Here is a 21872-nt window from a genome sequence, read left to right on the forward strand (position 1 = left end):
GCATTCTTTGCTGCAGAAAAGCTTACACGAACTCTTTGAATCTCCATAGCTGTAGAGCTGGTCCCTGTAGTTGTTTATAGGCATAGCCCCGGCGACGCACATCCCTTGCTGGTGACGAGAATTATGGCGATCCCCTGAATAATTTGGGCGGGGGCGACAGGCGCAGCCGCCGCGACCAACCACCGCCGTGGCTGCGGGGCTCTTCCCGTTAGAGCGGCGCGGAAGGCGGCAACAAGAAGATGGTGGCAATAGGTGATGAAGATGGAGACGGAGTCCGCAAGGGACAGGACGCCAGCAACGAGGCGGTGATGGTCAGATGGTGGCGGTAGGTGACGAGATCAGGCTCGACGCCGTCGTCCTTCATCCGTCGGAGTTGGCAAGGACGGGAAGGAGCTGCGCGATTTCCCGGGTCTCTCCGTGGTGGCAGACGGCGTCGGAGAGAGTGAGCAGCGTGGCGACGGTGGGGTAGTGGGGCCTGCTCGCCCGCGCGCAGCTTCTCCCCCCGCCGCCTGCGCCCAGATGCTCCCCCGCAGCCTGCGCCCGCCACCCACGCCCAGCTGCTCCCCTGCCGGCCGCTGCCCGCGCCCACCTGCTACATGGGTCTCACCCTGAACCAACTGTCACGTCGAATAAAACCACAACTAAAACCGCCTATAAGATGAGGATAGCAAATATCAGGTATAAGACGAGGGACCTTCGATGTACTTCTTCCTTCGAGAAACATGAAGGAATTATCCAGCCCACTGAGGTTAAACACGATGTAGAGTTGTAGACATGTGGTACCAAATCCATGGGCTCAGCCCATTTTGTAGTGTATTAGTCCAAGCAGGCTCAAAGCTAGATTCTTTACCAGCATGAAACTTCAGATGAAGTTCGTGTAGCCAGCAACATCCAAGCAAGCAAGATAAACATCCAGTGACACAAGTCACATTAAAGCAACATTCAAGCAAACAAGCAAAATTAGTATACCAACTCACTAGTTCAGTTTCACTAGATAGAAAGCATACATGACACACAGCATTGCATTCTTAATTACGTACACACCACAAGACTGGAGAGGAAGGACTATCATCGTACAGACGCCATAGATGTCTCAAAACATCTTTATTCTTAGCACTTATTAACTAGGATGCATTTCTTCAGTCTCAGGTCTTAGATCACAAACTCACAGAGGAAACACAAAGTTACAGTGACAACAACTCATCACTCGTAACTGGATCATACTACTAGATTAGCAGTACTAGGTCCTTCCATCTCCTTGGTTTCCTGATCAGGAGGTTGCTTGCTTCAACTTGCCGCAGTTGCAGGGGTTGCAGGTGCAGTTGTCGCCGCACTTGCACCCGTTCTCTGCTCCTGCTCCGGCGGCGGCGCCGGCCTCCAACCCTTCGGCATGACTGCATCCATCAGAGAATTAACCAACCATAGATCAGTAATTAATTACTCCCTCCGTTTCTAAATATTTGACGCCGTTAACTTTTCTAAATATATTTGACCATTCGTCTTATTAAAAAAATTAAGAAATTATTAATTATTTTCCTATCATTTGATTTATTATTATATATACTTTAATGTATCCATATAGTTTTACATATTCCACAAAATTTTTTAAATAAGACAAATGATCTAACATGTGTTAAAAAATTAATGGTGTCAAACATTTAAAAACGAAGGGAGTAGAACTCAGCGAAACATGAAACGATCTTGGATTGTTGCTACGCAGTTTTCAGAGTAAAAGGCATAATCGTTTTCTTCAGATAAAGGAGAGAGTTTTTGTCATAACGTGCATGAAGTTTTTAGTCGTTTTTCATAGGCTGTAGCTAGCGCTGCAATTTTGTCATACGTACACGTAAAATGGAAGGCAGTGAGCCTCTCAACAAAATGTTTTGTACTTTTGTTCTCTGTGATTCAGAAGGGGAAAAAAGGCAGGAAACATATGATAATTGACAAAATAGGTTGGTAGCTAGAAAGATGGAGGTACTCAATTCTGTTCTATTAAAGTATATATATGGTAGTTAGAGTAAGATAAGATTGATTTACATGGACTTCTTCCATATCCGTAATTCTTTCTTATCTCTACACCATGTACTTCTATATATAGTGATCCCTAAGACTCAATACAAAGGTGTCAATAATCATAATATTTCCCTCTCCCTATACTATTCTACAAATTCAGTAATATAACACATGGATTTTGCCCATGAACAACAGGTACAGGATATGAAGAAGGAAAGGATTAGTGCACATACCCCTTGGAAGGTGAAACACCCATAATGACAGTCTGGGTGGTGGTCACCTCCTCAGCCATCCCCGGGTACATCTTGCATCTGCATGTACAAATAATCAATCAGTTTCCCAGGCAAGGATGGCAAGACTGCTCTCGCCCCTCAACGTACGACAGAATTTGCCACCAATTTCAGTTTATACCGACGATGCGGTTCTGTATTTCCGCCCTACAGCTGAAGAAGCTCGAGTCATCAAGGGTATCCTGGAGTTGTTCGGGGCTGCCACAGGTCTCAAAACCAATTTCTCCAAAAGCGCAATCACTCCAATCCAATGTGACGAGCAGCAGTATGTGCAAGTTGAATCCATTCTCTCCTGCCGAGTGGAAAAGTTCCCAATCACTTATCTCGGACTCCCTCTCTCCACTAGGAAACCGACGAAGGCCGAGATCCAGCCGATCCTTGATAGGCTGGCAAAGAAGGTAGCCGGTTGGAAGCCGAAAATGCTGTCTATTGATGGGCGACTGTGCTTGATCAAGTCGGTCCTAATGGCGTTGCCGGTGCATTACATGACAGTCCTGCAGCTACCGCGATGGGCGATTAAGGACATCGAGCGGAAGTGCCGCGGGTTTCTTTGGAAAAGGACAGGAAGAGATCAGCGGCGGGCATTGCCTAGTCTCGTGGCGAAAGGTTTGCTCACCCATCGAGAAAGGGGGACTTGGTGTCAAAGATCTTAATTTGTTCGGTCAAGCTCTCCGGTTGAAATGGCTTGCGAAATCCTTGGAGCAGAAGGATAGACCCTGGACCTTAGCAGCTTTCCGTCCTGGAAGCGATGTGGAAGAGATCTTTCGATCCGTCGCTGAGCACATCATTGGTGATGGGGTGGACACACAGTTTTGGACAGACAATTGGACAGGGAAAGGTTGCTTCGCCTGGAGGTGGCCGGTGTTGTTTTCCCATGTGAGCCGTGCCAAGCTGACAGTAGCTGATGCCCTGATTGCTAACAGATGGATTCACCGATTACAAGGTGCCCTGTCCAATGAAGCTCTGGGTGAATTCTTCCAACTTTGGGATGAAGTTCGCGACGTGTCACTGCAGCAGATGGCTGACACGATCAAATGGAAGTTGACTGCTGATGGTAATTTCTCAGTGGCCTCGGCGTATGATCTATTTTTCATAGCGACAGAGGACTGTTCCTACGGGGACACGCTGTGGCACTCCAGGGTGTCGTCGCGTGTTCGCTTCTTCATGTGGATTGCACTGAAGGACCGCTGTCTCACGGCGGACAACCTGGCGAAGAGAAACTGGCCGCATGACGCCATTTGCTCCCTATGCCAACGCGAGAACGAAGACTGCCATCATTTGCTTGTGTCCTGTGATTATACGGCGGCGGTTTGGCGCAAGCTGAGACGTTGGTGCAACATTAACATTGCAATCCCTGCGGAAGATGGCAGGCCGCTTGCAGATTGGTGGATCGCGACAAGACGGCGTTTTCAGAACACGTACAGGACGGATTTCGATAGTCTGTTCATGCTAATTTGTTGGCTTATCTGGAAAGAGCGAAATACAAGGATCTTTCAACACATCGCCAAGTCGGTTGACCCTCTAGCGAATGAGATCAACAAGGAAATCGCAATTTGGAGGGTAGCAGGGATTTTTTCCCAGGCTAGCGAGTAATCCCGATTTGCCCCATTTTTTCCTTTTCTTTCCGGGCTTGAGTTTGCTTGAGACCGGCGCGACATCCTTCATGTCGTTGTAATTAAAACTTTGTTTCCCCCAATCTTAATGAAATTGTTGTAATTAAAACTTTGTTTTCCCCAATCTTAATGAAATGGGCCGGCCTACCTTTGGCCGTCCCGACAAAAAATAATCAATCAGAAATTCAGAGCCTATTTCTTGTCTGTTATAAGAAGATGGGATAAAAAATGAAATCAGATCCTCATCAGTCATCTGCATGCATGCTCCTCGTTTTATAACGGTGGAAGGGAGCTAAATCAAAATCTCCTATCATGAATCTTTTTTTTCTCTCAACAAAGATCATGTCATGCATGGCCATCATCTAAAAAAAGATTTTTCTATCATGAACTTTTTCCTCTCAAGAAAGATCATCATCAGATTTGGCCACCATCTAAAAAAAGATTTGTTCACAGACTATTGAGTCCATAACATGTTCTATTATCCAAAACAAATCCAAGGAGAGGCACACATATGACACATACAACATGCATGTCATGAATACATACCAAGATCAACAACATGGACAAACAGAAATCCTCTACAGATCACAGCACACAAAAAACCCTAGCAAACGAACAATATCCCTTCCGAGATCCAACGAATTTTCATCTAACCAACACCAAGACTAGACAGATGATATACATGGCAGATCAAGAACAGAAATTCAGAAGATGGTGATCGGATCTTACCCTCCGCAGCCGCTGCCGCACTGGCAGCCGGATCCGCAGCCGCAGTTTCCTCCGCAGCACGACATCTTTCTTTCAAAGATCAACACGGATCGATCGAACTGGGCAGTGGGCACTGATCGCACAACACACGAGCACTCAGAAAATCTGAATATCACCTTGGGCACCTGAACCACACACAGGAAGGGGGGCGGAGAGGCCGAGAGGGTTGCTACTTATACAGAGGGAGGGAGGCCATCCGCCGTACACGTGGCGCGCATCGGGGGACCTGCCGTGACGTGGGAGTTGTGCGCCTTGGCCCATCGTGGATTTGGGGGTTGTGAACTGGTTTCTTCCCTTTTTATCAAACGATGTTAATCGGTATTTAAATCAATGAAGCCTTATATTGCATGGGGACAGCTCACTTTCAAAACTAATTTCACATATTGCATCGGATCACTTTCAAGACTAATCGAATATATGTGCAAAATATTTGTATTGAGTACTGGGAATGTCTATTGGTCATGCTAGCTGCTTATAGTTTGGGCATCCACAGCTCAAGATATTTACACGAAGGAGCCTACTGGACAAGGGCATGTTCAGAGACTCGTTGGATTTGAAATCTGCACAAGTTCTCAGAGACTGCTCAGCCTGAAACAATCTTGGAGATAGCATCACACTATGGCTGCAATTGAGGCAGCACTTGCACCCACCGTTCTCAGCTCCAGCAGTGGCAAATTGATGTTAGTCTTAACCTTGAGTAAGGCAACTTCACTTGAAGGGATATCTAGTTTTCGGCAGTGCTGACCAAGTTCTCAATTTTTGCATTTAGATCAAGCTGATGAATTCGAGCTATAATTTCGGTAAACGGTGTTGCTTCCTGCTGTTAGGTCTGCACCAAGCTGCATTTACCACTGGACTGCACTTTGAGTACCACTTGTTACCACAGAAATTCAATTGTTTCCTGTAACATTTCAGGTACACTAGTACCACCGTTTCCTTGGCGCGCGCCACTCTTGACTCTACCACTGCAAGAAGAGCAACAATATGAAGGATATTTTGATTGGGAGTAGTGAAAAATCATCACTATAGCCAGAGTTTCAAAACATGTACCACGGATAACAAACCATAGTACAAACAGATCCCGGAAAGGAAACCATTGAGACTAACAAATGTAGTTTTTCTCACCTGCCTAATTATAGAGAGTTTCATCTGGAAAGATATCCCTGCCATCTGCACCAACTGTTATTCTCCTCAAACACCTGTTATTCTTGACCTTGAGCCATAACACTGAAGGAAGGTTGTCAATTTCATGCAGCGTGTGAGCACCTTCAATGTGGATTCTTCTTAAGTTAGCAATCCTATGCAAGTCTTCAGGGAGAGCCCTTAGTTTTGGGCAGCCATTAAGAAACAGACGCTTAAGGCAAGGCATCAGAACGAGCTGTTCAGATCTACCACGCAAATTCCCTGTGTTAAGAGACCAACTTTCCAAATTGCTCATATCAATGATGTGAAGCAATTTGAGCTTTGGGAAAATAGTTATATGCGTGGCACTGCTGACGCCTTTTCCTAGGAGCTCTGAACCAATATTCACTACTGCATCTGCACATCTGATCTGAAGAATTAGTAGTTCTGGCATCTGACCTGCTGGTGGAAGCTCAGAGCATGAAATGCACTCGTTGAGGTACATATGTCCCAAATTTGGCATCTTATACTCTGGTTCTGAGCACAACCAATCTGGGAACCTTACACCAGGAAACCCCTCAAAAAATAAATAAATTAGGCTTGATGATGGACTTAGCATCTCATAGACTTGTTGAATTCTCTCAATCTCGTTCATCTGGTAGTGGGTAATATCATGAGTATTAGCTCCCATTGTGCAGCGAAACCACAGTTCTCGAAGACGAAGACTGTTCCTGAGTACAAATGCACCCCCTGGCGTTGCTTTTTCTAGCTTTACAATCCGGAGACGTTGGATGTTGGGGAGACATTGCAGTTCATCTAGCCTGAATCCAGATGCACTCTCGAAAACTCCTTTAAGGTTGTAGAGTTTCTGAAACTTCGCGATCCCTTTTGGAACATGGTCGATTCCAGTTTGTTCTAGCTCAAGGAAACTTATGTTGGACAGTCTCATCAAACTAGCTGGCAGGCTATCCAAATGTCTGCAACAGTGCAAAGAAAGGTATTCAAGGCTGGTAAGATTTCCTATGGATTCAGGGAGTTTTTTGATTTTTGTATAGCTTAGATCTAGCAACCTCAGTAGCAACAAGTTTCCCACCGACTCCGGTATGACTTGGATGCTTGTTCCACTGAGAACTAAGACACGAATATGCTTGAGCTCTCTGAAAATGTCCTTATTAATTGTCTTAAAGTTCTTGTTATTAAAAATTAGGAGGCTCCTCAAGCACTTCAGCTCTTCTATAGCAGGTATTTCTTTTACATCATTGCTTATTACTAAGTGACGTAGATTCAGTAAGGCTTTGCTATTTTCCATATTCATGAATAAGGAATGATCCTTTGTCAAAAATTGTCCAAGTGACCTCAAAAGATCATGCATCGTTGACATCCATTTGTCAACAAACTCTGGTTTTGGCTGCAGAAGATTCATTCTAATTAGCTCATGGTAGTATTCTTCTGCGGCTTCATGTATTGAGTACCCATGCATTTTCGTCACAAAGCCTTCAGCGACCCACCAGTAAGCGACAGCATCACGATGGATCCCAAAATTTGATGGTAACAAAGCACACCAGAGAAAGCATTGCTTAAGTTCAGGAGGTAAGTTGCTGTAGCTTAAGTACAGAGGACCTCCTAGTTCTTTGGGAAGTCCATGAATAGACCATTTGCTATCTCGGATGCTCTCCCATTCTGCCTTTGTTTTCTTACTAGATAGGACACCTGCAACAACTTTGATGGCAAGAGGAAGGCCATCACACTTTTTGACAATTTGATACCCAACACCACTGAATTCTCTTCTTTGCTCGTATGGCCCTAATGACATCTTCATCAGCAGTTCTAGGCCATCGTAATCATTCATTTTGTTTACCCTGTGGGTATAAGTTGCATGCATTTCTACCAAAACATCCAGGTTTCTTGAGGTCACAAGGATACGAGAATTCAAGCCTCTCTCGGAAGGCGATCGAAGAAGATCAATCCATACATCAGATTTCCAAACATCATCCAGCACAAGAAAAACACTCTTCCCTCTAATAGTGTCCCACTAGAAGCGGTAGAAGCTCAGTCTTAGTCTCCAGCTGATCACAAATTCCTCCAGCCATTCTTATTGCCTGTTTTAACAAACTGGTCTCTGTGTAATTCTGAGAAATACACAACCATATATGAACTTGGAATTTCTCCCTTATCCTCTGTTCATTGTATATCTTTTGAGCTAATGTTGTCTTACCGATGCCTCCCATCCCCTGGATCCCAAAAACAGTTGACCTGTTGTCATTGTAGTTACTAACAATCATTTTGACCATGTCATCAACAGCCCTTCTGATATCTTCTCCAACAACCTCAAGTTCATCTACAGTAGATGTCTGACTTCTGTCAACAATTGTTATCTGGACTTGTTGCCGGTTGGTTCTCTCGAAGCCAAACATCTCTTTGTTCATTTTAGTTTCTTCAAACTTTTCATTTATATTATCGATTCTTTTGGCAATCCTGTGATCAAATGAAAACTTTGCAAAGCTAGAGAACAAGGGCTGATTGCAACATACCGGCCTTGGTGGCAGCAAAAACTTCTGTGAATGAACCATGAAAAGATCCACGATGTCATCGACATCAAACATAACATTTCTCATGTTCTTCCACCATGAATCTATCCCTGGATCCTCCATGGCCAGAGCCTCAGCATCCTCACGAACAGCGTTGAAGAATTCCAGATTTTTCTTCAGGCTCTCAATACCCCTTTTCACACTTAATGTCATGATAACCTCATCCTCAATAAGCTGACCCAGCTTTTCCAAGAATTTCCAAGCGAGAGCATCCAAAACTGTGCCCATAGTGCTAGAACCGGGATTCCCGCTGGATCTCTCCTATGGGAGATGCTTGAAACTGCAGATCCCAGAACAGATATCTCACAGAGCTGCAGATCACTTAAATACGGAAGATGGAAAGAGATATTGAAGCAGTGTGGCTAAAGCCTGATGAGAACGGAGAGGGCAATGCAGATTGCAGAGGAGAGCTGTTATAGATTCTCCTCCCTTTCTTGCCACCAACTGCCTTTGTCCCAACAGACATTGACATTCTCTATTGCAAAACGTCTGAAAAACCTGAAAAAAAAATTAAAATAGTATGAAAGTACTTTTTGAGGCAGAATCTGCCCATAAAGATTTTTGTATTCAAATATAAATGTTTCAACGATGATGCAATGTGAAAAAGGGCAAGTAGTGTTACAAAATTGCAAGGCGATTCAAGTTGAAAGCTCTTCCAGGCTGTGTATTCTTTTCCTTTCATCCCCTTGACAATAATAATTTGATTTTATTGCAGCAAAGGAGCCACTTGGTGCTTTACTTTCTTTTCCTGTTTACCACCTAAGAAGCCTGGAAGCACTGGAGCAGAGTTCTCTTTTTTTCAGGAATATGCAAAAAAAAAATATATTTATATTGGCATTAAGGTTGGGTAAAACAAGGTTCAGAGAAAATGATACATTAGATCACCAGAGGGCAGACAGCAGACCGAAGGAAAAAATAGAGTCAAACAGGTGCTGGCGGGTGCTGGGCATGCAACCACACGCAGGAATCTACTGGGCATTTCGTCAAACAGCTCATCTGCGCCCCAACCATTTGTTGCAAAGTCCAAGTTTCAGAGCTTAGAGAAAACATCGAAAGGAACTCATCCGATTCGCATCAGTCGCGTTGCACATAATCAAGTCAGAAAAGAAAAAAAATATGATGGTTGATTACCTACGCAAGAAAGAGAGATGCTTCTCCTAGCGAAACCAAAGACGGCGACAACGACCCACAAGCAAAGATAAGCAGGGCCTAGGTCGAACTGAGCCTGGATCAGGATCACATCGTATAACTCCAGTATAAACAAAGAGCAAATTCTCTGATTCATCTCGCACGTAACGTAACGTAACGTAACGTAACGAATGGGGCGCTCGGGGAGAGCGATGCGCGAATGGCGTTCGATGAAATGCCCCTCCAAGTTCAACAGGCGCGTCCAGGCCAATCGATTTTGTTTTCCTTTCTGAATTGGGCCCTGTCGCGAAGACTGCGACCTGAATTGGGCCGTAAGCCCGTAACCTAAGCTCTACGCCGAAGGAAAGCCCAAACTCTAAAAACTCCTCCACCACCGCGCGGCGGGAAACCCGCTCCTCCCCACTCCTCCGTCCCGCGCACATTTTTTCGGCATCCCACCCGCCGATTTTTTTCCGGCATCCAACGTCGCACATCCATCCACGTCATCGATCCGCGCCGCGTGCCTTCCACCAATCAGGGCGCACGTCCCCTCCTCTACAAAACCATCTCCCCACGTCTCCTCCTTTCCCCACGCCGCAATCTCGCGAATCCCACCGCTTCCGTTTCCTCTCCTCTCCCCGAGAAGAAGAGAGCAGCGGCAGCCATGGCGCCCAAGGCGGAGAAGAAGCCGGCCGCGAAGAAGCCCGCGGAGGAGGAGCCCGCAGCGGAGAAGGCCGAGAAGGCCCCCGCGGGGAAGAAGCCCAAGGCGGAGAAGCGTCTCCCCGCCGGCAAGGCCGAGAAGGGCAGCGGCGAGGGGAAGAAGGCGGGGAGGAAGAAGGCGAAGAAGAGCGTCGAGACCTACAAGATCTACATCTTCAAGGTGCTCAAGCAGGTTCACCCCGACATCGGCATCTCCTCCAAGGCCATGTCCATCATGAACTCCTTCATCAATGACATCTTCGAGAAGCTCGCCGGAGAGTCCGCCAAGCTCGCCCGCTACAACAAGAAGCCCACCATCACCTCCCGGGAGATCCAGACCTCCGTCCGCCTCGTCCTCCCCGGCGAGCTCGCCAAGCACGCCGTCTCTGAGGGCACCAAGGCCGTCACTAAATTCACCTCCGCTTAGGCTTCACCCTGCATCTATCTATTGCTATTGCTAATAGTTGTAGTTTGATCTGTTTATGTGTTAGTTTTAGTGCTATCGATGATTGGAAAATGGATGTTAGATCGTTAGTTTGGTAGTCAGATGTCAGTGATCTGGAACAGTAGCTCTGATTTTAAACCATGTGAATGTGATTCCTGGGTATGTGATGTTTGACCGCCCTGTGCCTGCTGGTCAACGAGTGATAACTAGATCTAATTTTTGTGGAACTATTTACATGGTTGCTACTTGCATTCTGTTCAACTGTTGTAAATTCCTCTGTCACTCGTTGGAGTTTTATTCTCTGAAGCATGTGTGGAATTGCCTGGGCATGCTTTTGGGAAACTATAGTCTGTAGTCTTATGTTATGTTTGGTTGCCCTGAGCTTGTTGGAATTAATCTATCTAATTTTGCGCAATTACATCCTGTGAGTATGCTGTTGCCATTTGCATTGTCTTGCAAACTCCTTTGTATGCCACAGGAATTTGATTTCTGGAGCATGGATGTTTGGAGTGTGATACTGTGCTTATTGGCCCATGTAATTTATAAGTACGAGTAGGTTTCATCTAAGGGCACTTTCTGGATGGAGTCCAATATTTTTTTAGCCTGATGGCAATTTTGGTTTTTGATCCTTGCGTTTGAAACAAAAGAAGAGTTGTGTGAATTAGTTAGTACTATATAGTATGACAGCTTGGCCATCACCGTTCTATTTTAGCTGATAACTTTGACATCTGAAGTAAGTTTTGCTTTACCTTAGTACTGTACTGTTTCAACTTTCAAAGAAGTTTAATTGGAAATAGTAACTGAAACACCGTAAGTATTTTGCTTGCTATTTCAGGATGCTGCTACACTAGCCTGTTTCCTATAAATTTCCTTTGAATCAAAGGGGGCCTTATGTTCCGAAGGTCTAAGGAAGGCTCTCTCTTTGTTCTTGATTAGCTTGTAAGCTAACTGGCAAGCATGAGGTATGCACTACACTGCTGCATCTTTTATCAAAGCTTGCTGTTGGAGTTGTTGCTCTGCAGGATATGCCATGTGTGAAGATGATGACCAAACTCTTGTGGACTCTAGAATCTTATAATGTTATCCTTTGGTTCTTTGTCCAGTGAGGTTGTTTGAGGTGTATAATTTTTTTCGAAGGTTCTACTGCAAGAGCATCCTGAATTTCTGTTGGGCTTGTTTGCATTAAACATTCCATGCTGAATTGAGGTTAACTACATTCTGTTTACATCTTTACAGTGGCATGCATCTAAGCTTAATGAATATTAACTACGCAACCTTGTGTTCCTCCAATTATTCCTGGTACAATCATCAACACTGTCTACATATGTATCTTGCCCAACGTTTAGCTCACAGTGCTATGTTCTTCATGGCCGACCATCCAAGACCTGAGATATTCATCTCTGGTTGCATGCATCTCTGATACAGCTTCTGCCAACATCATTCGCTCTCTGGGTTGTTGCTTTGAGCATGATATGCCGAGCCTAAGAACAGACACCAAGCACTGTTGAATAATTCTTGTTTTTATGCTTTCATTTTTAACATCTGCATCATTTTCTTCTTCATGAAGCCAGATTGTTGGATCAGCTATGTCTAGGGGTTGGTGAAGAAAAGAAGCTGCAACAAACTTGTGCAGATCCATTGAATCCCTGAAAATGTCATCAGTAGGGCTCCTTCCGGTAAACATCTCAAGCAACAATATGCCTAAGCTGTAAGTATCGCCTGCTCTGGTTACTGTAGACCCTTCCCCATACTCTGCAATGTTTGCAATCAAAGTTAGTTTTCAACCGTACCCTCCACATGTAAAACAAATACAAAGTGCCCCAGTACTCCAATCCACACCCATGAACGAGGAGGGGGAGGGATTATGGGAATTAATGTAAGAAGTTCAGTTTTTTTTAAAAAAAGAAAATCTACCTGGTGCAATATAACCAATGGAACCTCTGATTCCAATTGAGCTTTTCGAACTTTGAAGAGTTTTAGTAGTACTTTTCGGGAGGATTCTTGATATGCCAAAATCTCCAACCTTAGCACTCTTGTCTTCTGATAGAAGAATATTACTAGGCTTCAGATCACAGTGTATGATTGGTGGCTGGCAGTGATTGTGAAGATAATCCAGTGCATCAAAGATATCATCAGCAATGTTGAGTCTCTGTGAAAGGCTGAGTGTATTGCTAGGAGTGAGATTGCTTGACTAGGGATGAATCCAACCATCCAAGGTACCATTGGGCATGAACTCAAAAACCAATGCCTTGAACTCTTGACCCTGTGGACCAATACTTGAGCAACAAGTGATGATCTTTATGAGACAACGGTGGCGTACTCTTCTCAGAGCCTCACATTCAGCCTCAAAGCTTTTTGAAGATCCTGATTGTTGAAGGTCGAACACTTTTACAGCAACAAGTGCACTCTCATCGTCTAAAGTACATCTAAAAACAGAACCATATCTTCCTTTGCCAAGCAGGTTGGCTTCTGAAAATTCATTACTTCCTCTTGATAATGCATAATATGAAACCCTTTGATACTGTTCCTCAATAACCAGGGATGTTGCTTGTCTATTTTGTCTTTGTTTGAACTTCCTTTGGTGTAACAGAATAACAACAATAGCTGAAACTAACACCAATATTGCACCCGTTGTTGGCAGAGCTATTGCAAGAGACTTCAGATGCTGGTTTTTGTTCTTGCTTACATTGAGAATGGGACATGGAGCCAAGTGAAGCTGGGGTATTCCACTGCATAAGTCAGGTTTCTGAAAACACCCTTAACTGGAACTTCCCCTTGCAATTTGTTGAAGGACACATCTAATTGCCACAGCGTTGTCAAATTTTGTAGAGTTGCTGGGATTGGTCCTGAAAAATTGTTGTGTGCTAGAAACAGCTGTTGCAGATTGGGAATCCTAGCAATGGTGTTGGGGATCCTGCCAGATAACTTATTCATGGTTAGGTTCAGTATGGTGAGCCCTTTTAGGTTGCTCAGAGATTGTGGTATTCCTCCTTCAAATGAGTTCTCTTCTAGATAGAGGGCTTCCATCACTTCACAATTTCCTATACTGTCAGGTATTTGTCCAGATAGCTGGTTTCCGGATAGATCCATTCCATTTAGGTTAACCAAGCTACCAACTTCTGATGGAAGGGGTCCTGACAGAGAATTATATGACAAGTCCAAGAACCACGAGAGTGACTGCAGCTCAAAAATTTCTTTGGGGATCGAACCATTTAGATGGTTGTATGACAAATCTAGAACAAACAGTTTTTTTAGATCCCCAAGGCTTGGTGGGATTGGGCCTTCCAAATTGCAGTAGAATGCGTATATCCTATTCAAATTTGTAAGATTTCCAACAGATGCTGGTATGAGGCCTGACAGGCTGGTATTGTACAGGGAAATTTCAACCAAGTTTGTTAGCTTCCCGATGCTTTCAGGAATCACTCCAGATAATATGGAATTGAACCCCAGATCGAGAAAGCTCAAGCCTACCAGATTGCCAATGTCCTCAGGTATGCTCCCCGAGATATTGTTGTTCTCTAAATTGAGCATTTATAGCGTCGTTGACAGGTTCCCAATTGGCCTTGGCAGCTGCCCGCTGAAAGAGTTGTTAGCGAGGACAAATTCTTGCAGCTGGCTGCAGTTTGACAGTGAAGTGAGAAATTCCCAGCCCTTGGTGTTATCTGCCTCAAGTTGATTTCCTACCAAATACAAATACTGAAGATATTGCAACCTCCCCAAGTTGGGAGGCACAAATCCGGTGAATTTGTTGTCTGAGAGGTACAGATCCGTGAGTGTTGAAAGATTGGAGAGAGAAGGAGGGATGACTCCTGTAAACCGGTTAACATCCAATCCAAACACTTGTATACCGGGAAGCATGCGACCAATGTCAGAAGGGATGCTGCCGTGCAGCATGTTATTGCCAACCTGGAGCATCATCAGCGACGACAAATTGTACAGAGATAGCGGAAGTTCGCCGGAAAGGTTGTTTGCATTGAGAAAAAGATAACGCAGACCTGCGATATCGCCGAGGCCTGGAGGGATGAGACCCTCAAGCTTGTTGTAACTCAGAGACAAGTGCTGCAACGACGAAAGGTTGGCTAGCGAGGCCGGGATCTTCCCTGTTAAGCTGTTCTTCCTGAGCTGAAGCTTCTCGAGCCGTGGCAGCGTGTTACCGAGCTCCGGAGGAATTCGCCCGCCAAGCTGCGGGTTGGACTGGATCCGCAGGATTGTCAAGCTGATGCAGGAGCTCAGATTAGCAGGGATCACACCTGAGAAGGAGTTGTGGTCCATATCGAGGACCAGGAGACGCCGGAGCCGGCCGACGGCCGGAGGTATCTCGCCGTGCAGCTGGTTGGAGCTCAGGTTGAGCCGCCGTAGGAAGGTGAGGTTCCCGACGGCCGGCGGGAGCGTGCCGGTGAGGTTGCTCGACGGCAGGTCCAGCGCCGCCACCCTCGTCGGCCACCGGCGGCTGCATGTCACGCCCTCCCAGCCGCAGAAGCTGGCGCTGGTGTTCCATGAGGCGAGCGCGCTTGAGCTGCTCCCGCTGAACCCTGCCTTGAGAGCAAGCAGCGCCGGCTCATCGCTTGCCGTGCCGGTGCCGATCGTCATCAGGACGCAGAGGAGGGACAATGCAAGCCTCATCCGACGTATCGCCATGTGGATTCTTGGTTCGGTTTGAGGGAGCGTTCTTGGAGCAGAGTTTAGTTAACACGACTAGCTATTTTAGTTAAATGGAGATACTAGCATATCTCTGTTTCCTGCTGATCACCAGTACCAGTACATTTTTCTTTTTCTTCTTTTGGAAGATTTCACCTGACTTTGTTGACCTGGTTGGGACTGGTTCTCAGTTGCACTAGGGCCAAAATAAAAATTTTTACGCTGTCACTTTGAACATTCGGATAAATATATGGAGTATTAAAATAAAAAAATACTAATTATACAGATTGTGTGTAAATTACGAGACGAATCTTTTAAGTCTAATCACAGTAAATATTTGCTAATTATAGATTAATTATATTTAATAAATTCATCTAATAGTTTACTATCGGATTTTGTAATAAGTATTTTTATCAGTGCCGGACATTTGCTAATGCTGGACTATTAGAAGCAGTGTACATTCCACTATGCCACCAAACGCAAGTGGTCGGTCAGGAAAAGTGACAAATACTGCCAACATGCCGTGAGAATATCTTATGACAAACTAGTGTTCCTTTTCAGCGACCGTGGCGACGAAAGGAAAAAATTGACTTGACTAGAATGCTAAATGATTAAGAAGGTGTGTTGGGGGATTAGAACGTAGATGAGTTATTAATATATGATTAATTAATTATTAATTATTTTAAATTTAATTAATTAATTAATATGATTTTTTTTTGAAAGAAAAAACGAGGCTAGCACCTCCTGTGACGCCGCGACCTCTCAGAGACGGCGCGCTCGAGCTTTGGTGTTGGGACTCTGCCGAGCATTCGTGCCGTGCATATCTGGAAGGAGATTTGACTGAACAGGGAGCCACTTCGCCGTCACAAAGGACTAGATTTGCGTTGGTTTTAATAGCTGTCTTACAGCTAAGTGATGTAGATGAAACTCGATCCATAACTGAGGGACGAGAAGTGAACTTTTTTTCAAGCTCTGAACATATGGATTGCATTTCGAGGAGCATGAAGGAATTAACCAGCCCACTGAGGTCCATAAGTAAACACGATGTAGACATGTAGTACACAAATCCATAGGCTCAGCCCATTTTGTACTGTATAGTCCAAGCAGGCTCAAAGCTAGATTCTTTACCAGCATGAAACTTCAGATGAAGTTCGTGTAGCCAGCAACATCCAAGCAAGCGAGATAAACATCCAGTGACAAGTCACATTAAAGCAACATTCAAGCAAACAAGCAAAATTAGTATACCAACTCACTAGTTCAGTTTCACTAGATAGAAAGCATACCACATGACACAGCACTGCATTCTTAATTACGTACACACCACAAGACTGGAGAGGAAGGACTACATCATCGTACACACGCCATAGATGTCTCAGAACATCTTTATTCTTAGCACTTATTTAACTAGGATGCATTTCTTCAGTCTCAGGTCTTAGATCACAAACTCAGAGGAAACACAAAGTTACAGTGACAATAACTCATCACTTGTAACTGGATCAAACTACTAGCTTAGCAGTACTAGGCCCTTCCATCTCCTTGGTTTCGTCAGGAGGTTGCTTGCTTCACTTGCCGCAGTTGCAGGGGTTGCAGGTGCAGTTGTCGCCGCACTTGCACCCGTTCTCTGCTCCTGCTCCGGCGGCGGCGCCGGCCTCCAACCCCTCGGCATGACTGCATCCATCAGAGAATCAGCCAACCATAGATCAGTAATTAATTAGAACTCAGCGAAACATGAAACAATCTTGGATTGTTGCTACGCAATTTTCAGAGTAAAAGGCATCATCGTTTTCTTCAGATAAAGGGGAGAGTTTTTGTCATAACGTGGATGAATTTTTTAGTCGTTTTCCTTACGCTGTAGCTAGCGCTGCAATTTTGTCATACGTACACGTAAAATGGAAGGCAGTGAGCCTCTTGACTCTCGACAAAATGTTTTGTTCTTTGTGACTCAGAAGGAAAAAAAAAGGCAGGAAACATATGACAATTGACAAAAGAGGTTGGTAGCTAGAAAGATGGAGGTACTCAATTCTGTTCTATTAGAGTATATGATAGTTAGAGTAGGATAAGATTGATTTACATGGACTTCTTTCATATCTATAATCTTTTCTTATCTCTACACCATGTAATCCTATATATACTGCCCCCTGAGACTCATTGTATTACAATGGTGTCGATAATCACAATATTTCCCTCTCCCTATACTATTCTACAAATTCAGTAACACATGGATTTTGCCAATGAATCACAAGTACATGACATGGAGAAGGAAAGGATTAGTGCACATACCCCTTGGAAGGTGCAACACCCATGATGACAGTCTGGGTAGTGGTCACCTCCTCAGCCATCTCCGGGTACATCTTGCATCTGCATGTACAAATAATCAATCAGAAATTCAGAGCCTATTTCTTGTCTGTTCAACGAAGAGGGGATAAAAAAAATCAGATCCTTATCAGCCATCAGCATGCATGCTCCTCATTTAATAACGGTGGAAAGGAGCTAAATCAAAATCTCCTATAATGAATCTTTTTTTTCCTCTCAAGAAAGATCATCATCACATTAAGCCACCATCTCAAAAAAGATTTTTCTATCATGAACTTTTTCCTCTCAAGAAAGATCATCATCAGATTTGGCCACCATCTAAAAAAAGATTTGTTCACAGACTATTGAGTCCATAACATGTTCTATTATCCAAAACAAATCCCAAGGAGAGGCACACATATGACACATACAACACATGCATGTCAATATGTCATGAATACATACCAAGATCAACAACATGGATAAACACAAATTCTCTACGGATCACAACACACAAAAAAAACCCCAGCAAACGAACAATATCCCTTCCGAGATCCACCGAATTTCCATCTCACCAACACCAAGACTAGACAGTTATTATACATGACAGATCAAGAACAGAAATTCAGAAGATGGTGATCGGATCTTACCCTCCGCAGCCGCTGCCGCACTGGCAGCCGGATCCGCAGCCGCAGTTTCCTCCGCAGCACGACATCTTTCTTTCAAAGATCAACACGGATCGATCGAACTGCGGGCACTGATCGCACAACACACGAGCACTCACTCTGAAAATCTGAATATCACCTTCAGCACCTGAACCACACGCAGGGAGGGGGGCGGAGAGGGTTGCTACTTATAGAGAGGGAGGGAGGCCATCCGCCGTACACGTGGCACGCATCGGGGGACCTGCCGTGAACAAATCGTCGATTTGCGCGGGGGGGGGGGGGGGGGGGGGGAGTCACCTCCTGTGGGGGTGAGTGAGTTTACGGTTTTGCCCCTCATTGATTGAGCGATTCTTCGGGACTCACCGGCCGTTCGTCGCTCGCGGACAACCGAACGCATATGCATGGCGTGATCACGTATGATCCGCGAGTTTGGCGTCTGGTTTGTGGCCTCTAGTTCATAGTGAGAACTGAGAAGGTTGTGTACGTGTTTGTTTGTTGAGTTGTTGGGAGTTCGTGTATATTTTTCTAAACTAAATCAGCACAGAACTATCAATTATATTTTATTTTGAATGAGTATAATTGAAAAAAAACATCAACGAGAATAGACTTGTCAAGCATCAACCTATTAACAACTTAAATACCAACATATGGTTATTTACGTGCCTGACGATGATATGTATAGTTATATTTATATAGTTAGTAGGGTTTACAATATATGTTATAACATTTATGGTACTAAAGTTTACATTCTTTTATATATGTGCTTGTGGACATACTAATAAGTTAGTGATAGATCAGGTACACAATCACCTAGCCTAGTCATGGCTTATCTAAAAGTAGATGTCCTATTAAACTTTAGCAAATATTTTTTAAACTTTATCCAAAAATATTTTCTAAAGAAAGAAAATATTGGAACTATAAATTACAGGTATGTTTGGCTGTCTGTTTTGCGCAAACGGCGTAGCTTGCACCGACAGTGCCGCACAGCGCAGCCGCAACTAGCTCGCCGAATATGCCCTATATTATGGGATAAATTTCATTCTCATCATTCATGTGCTTTATATATTTCTTCCACAAAGTTTATGTATTTCTTTATAATATCTCATCATACATTCGGCACGCTAGAGGTGTATAATGCACGTTCAAGGAAGAATCAAAATACCACGCCGCATCGCTCGCAGCACAGAGGAGATTCAGAAGATCACGAATTCATGGTGCTTATTGATGTGTTGGGCCATGCCATTATGTCAAGCACTTGATAACACTGAAAATGGCCTGGAAATGGCCCGGATGGTAAGGTCGTAGGTAGGCATAAAGCAGGTTCATGTCTACTCTATCAATGGTTTACTAAAAAGCTATTATTGTTATTTTATGTTTTCTCTATTTTTGTGAAGTTATTAGTCACCACCACTCGCTGGGAACTAGGAAGAGATAATCGTGACAAATAAAGTAAGCTCCATATCAATCTGCTGATCTTTTGCATCGAAAATTTTCTAATCCTTTTTATTCTAACATATATTTTCTCAGTTTTAAAACTATTGACTTTTAAAAATAACATTTCATTATTTGTCTTACTTAAATATGCAAAAATAATATGGCATGTTTAAAGTATATTTCATAATAAAATAAATCATAGCAAAATAAATTATACTTATAGCTTTTTAATACGATGGACGGTTAAACGTCGTGTTTAAAAGTCAACAAGTTAATATATTAAAAGTCTGAATTTTCTTTTAGTTCCAATACCTGATGATATATTGCACATAATACCAGTTTATTTCACTTCGATCATAAGAAAAACATACATGCAGTAGACAATGTTCTTGCAAGGGTAGTGGCACAAATTTCAGGTCCACCGATTCTCTGATTCTGGTGCCAATTTGAAACTTTTTTCGTGTTTGACGTGCATGGATCACGGATAATGTCTCACGCACAAATAAAAGAAAAGAAAGAGAGGAGAAGAGTTCAAATATTCATTGCAGCGAGTTGGAACACGTGTAATCCACACGTCCATAATTGTCTATGCTGGCCAGAATGGACACGCCGCACTTTGTTTTAAATTTAAAATAATTTTTTTAAAAAATTAAGCATAAGAAAAGCTGAAGAGGACATGGCCTGAACCTCCACGGCAAATGAAAATGGGCGTGTCATTATCGGATAGAGAAGAGACAATGCCATCATTGACTTTTGACTTTGCGAATCCCACTGATTAGTACTCCCACCGTTATTTTAAGTGCGACCATAAATTTAACTTTCAATTTTAATCGTCCGTCTTATTTTAAAAATTTTTATAATTAATATTTTGGTTGTTATGAGATGATAAAATATGAATAGTACTTTACTCATGACTTATGTTTTTCAATTTTTTAAAAAAAATTAAATAAAACGGATGGTTAAATTTGAACGCGAAAAAATCATGGCTGTACTCAAAATGCGACGGAGGAAGTACTCATAGTAAATAGGAGGAACACAATTTACACAAATGAAGTTGCTGCATTACAAGCTTGATTAAGTCGGTGCTTGGAAGAATAATATATATAGCACCTGGTTATTCAGATAATGCATGTTAGTTTCTTCAGAAAACTCGTATAATAATTATTTTTATTGAACTCAATCAATTACGTCAAAATGGTATAACTGTAAGAACACTTCGCCCTTCCAAAATCTCGCGCTGACTGATGATATCACCCACTTTAATCACTATGCAAAAAGGATGAATGTTTTTAAACTTTCTGTATGCATAATCTTCCTGAACTTTACTCTGAAGTCTTAGCGGCAACCAGTGCCTGCCAGTACGTGCAGCGATCATGATCTACCCATTGATTTGCTTTTTGTATCATTTTCAATGAGAATGATGTCAAAAGGACCTACTTGTGGATATGATTGGCACCATGTCGATCGTCCCGAATTGGTTCAGTCCATTTCCAAAACCGGTGACACAAAAGTCTCAGGTGTTGTTCACTCTGATATTATTTTTAACCATACTATTTTTAGTCTACATTTAGTTTGTTACCAAATTTAATCAATACTTCCTCCGTTTCACAATGTAAGACTTTCTAGCATTGCTCACATTCATTTAGATATTAATGAATCTAAGCACAGATGTTAATGAATCTAAACACATGTACTAGCATCTATATGTACGTGGGTGATGCTAGAAAGTCTTACATTGTAAAACGGAGGGAGTACATAAGAAATATTGCTAAAATTTTGGCAATATTGTCATCTTGCTAAAATTTTAGTATTACTAAAATTTAGTAAGGTTTATTTTAGCTATAATTTGAACCGTCTCTTCTCTTGTTTTCTTTTCAAGATAATGAAGCAGAATCTTTTGTGTTTTCTGATATCTTCAGGTATTCGTACTTGTAGACAATCTGGAACTCTCTCCACAGCTCCAGAGGTTGAACAGTGAACGGAGAAGTAATAATAATAATCCAATGTAAGTTTGTCACATGGATTGTCTGAAGAAAGTTCTAGCTTCAGATTCAGAAACTTGTCGTGAATGCATCAGTAACTGTGCAGGCAATGCCAGGTGATTGATTCCTAGTATTCGTTAATGATGAATACAAAAAGGATTTGAGATTAGGTGCTGTAGCAGATTAGCCAGACGT

General features: G+C 43.2%; 3 protein-coding genes and 2 pseudogenes across 3 annotated transcripts; 1 reads left to right on the top strand and 4 right to left on the bottom strand.

Moving 5' to 3' along the window:
- Nucleotides 1-930: 930 nt before the first annotated feature.
- Nucleotides 931-4814, bottom strand: LOC127754233 (metallothionein-like protein 2A). Its single transcript, XM_052279725.1, has 3 exons — nt 4646-4814; nt 2247-2324; nt 931-1394 (listed from the first exon to the last, which is right to left on the bottom strand). The coding sequence occupies exons 1-3, from the start codon at nt 4708-4710 to the stop codon at nt 1271-1273; spliced, it is 267 nt and encodes an 88-aa protein (XP_052135685.1). The 5' UTR covers nt 4711-4814; the 3' UTR covers nt 931-1270.
- A 222-nt stretch (nt 4815-5036) lies between these two features.
- LOC127754188 (putative disease resistance protein RGA1) lies at nt 5037-9757 on the bottom strand (annotated as a pseudogene).
- Nucleotides 9758-10113: 356 nt separating this feature from the next.
- On the top strand, nt 10114-10948 carry LOC127754223 (histone H2B.4). The gene has a single exon (XM_052279716.1). The coding sequence runs from the start codon at nt 10187-10189 to the stop codon at nt 10646-10648; it is 462 nt and encodes a 153-aa protein (XP_052135676.1). The 5' UTR covers nt 10114-10186; the 3' UTR covers nt 10649-10948.
- A 961-nt stretch (nt 10949-11909) lies between these two features.
- Nucleotides 11910-15304, bottom strand: LOC127754184 (probable LRR receptor-like serine/threonine-protein kinase At3g47570; annotated as a pseudogene).
- Nucleotides 15305-16540: 1236 nt separating this feature from the next.
- LOC127754244 (metallothionein-like protein 2A) lies at nt 16541-18438 on the bottom strand. The gene is made up of 3 exons (XM_052279735.1): nt 18247-18438; nt 17585-17662; nt 16541-16972 (listed from the first exon to the last, which is right to left on the bottom strand). The coding sequence occupies exons 1-3, from the start codon at nt 18309-18311 to the stop codon at nt 16867-16869; spliced, it is 249 nt and encodes an 82-aa protein (XP_052135695.1). The 5' UTR covers nt 18312-18438; the 3' UTR covers nt 16541-16866.
- Nucleotides 18439-21872: the final 3434 nt, after the last annotated feature.

The sequence above is a fragment of the Oryza glaberrima genome, chromosome 1 (genome assembly GCF_000147395.1).
Source record: "Oryza glaberrima chromosome 1, OglaRS2, whole genome shotgun sequence".
NCBI lineage: Eukaryota > Viridiplantae > Streptophyta > Magnoliopsida > Poales > Poaceae > Oryza > Oryza glaberrima.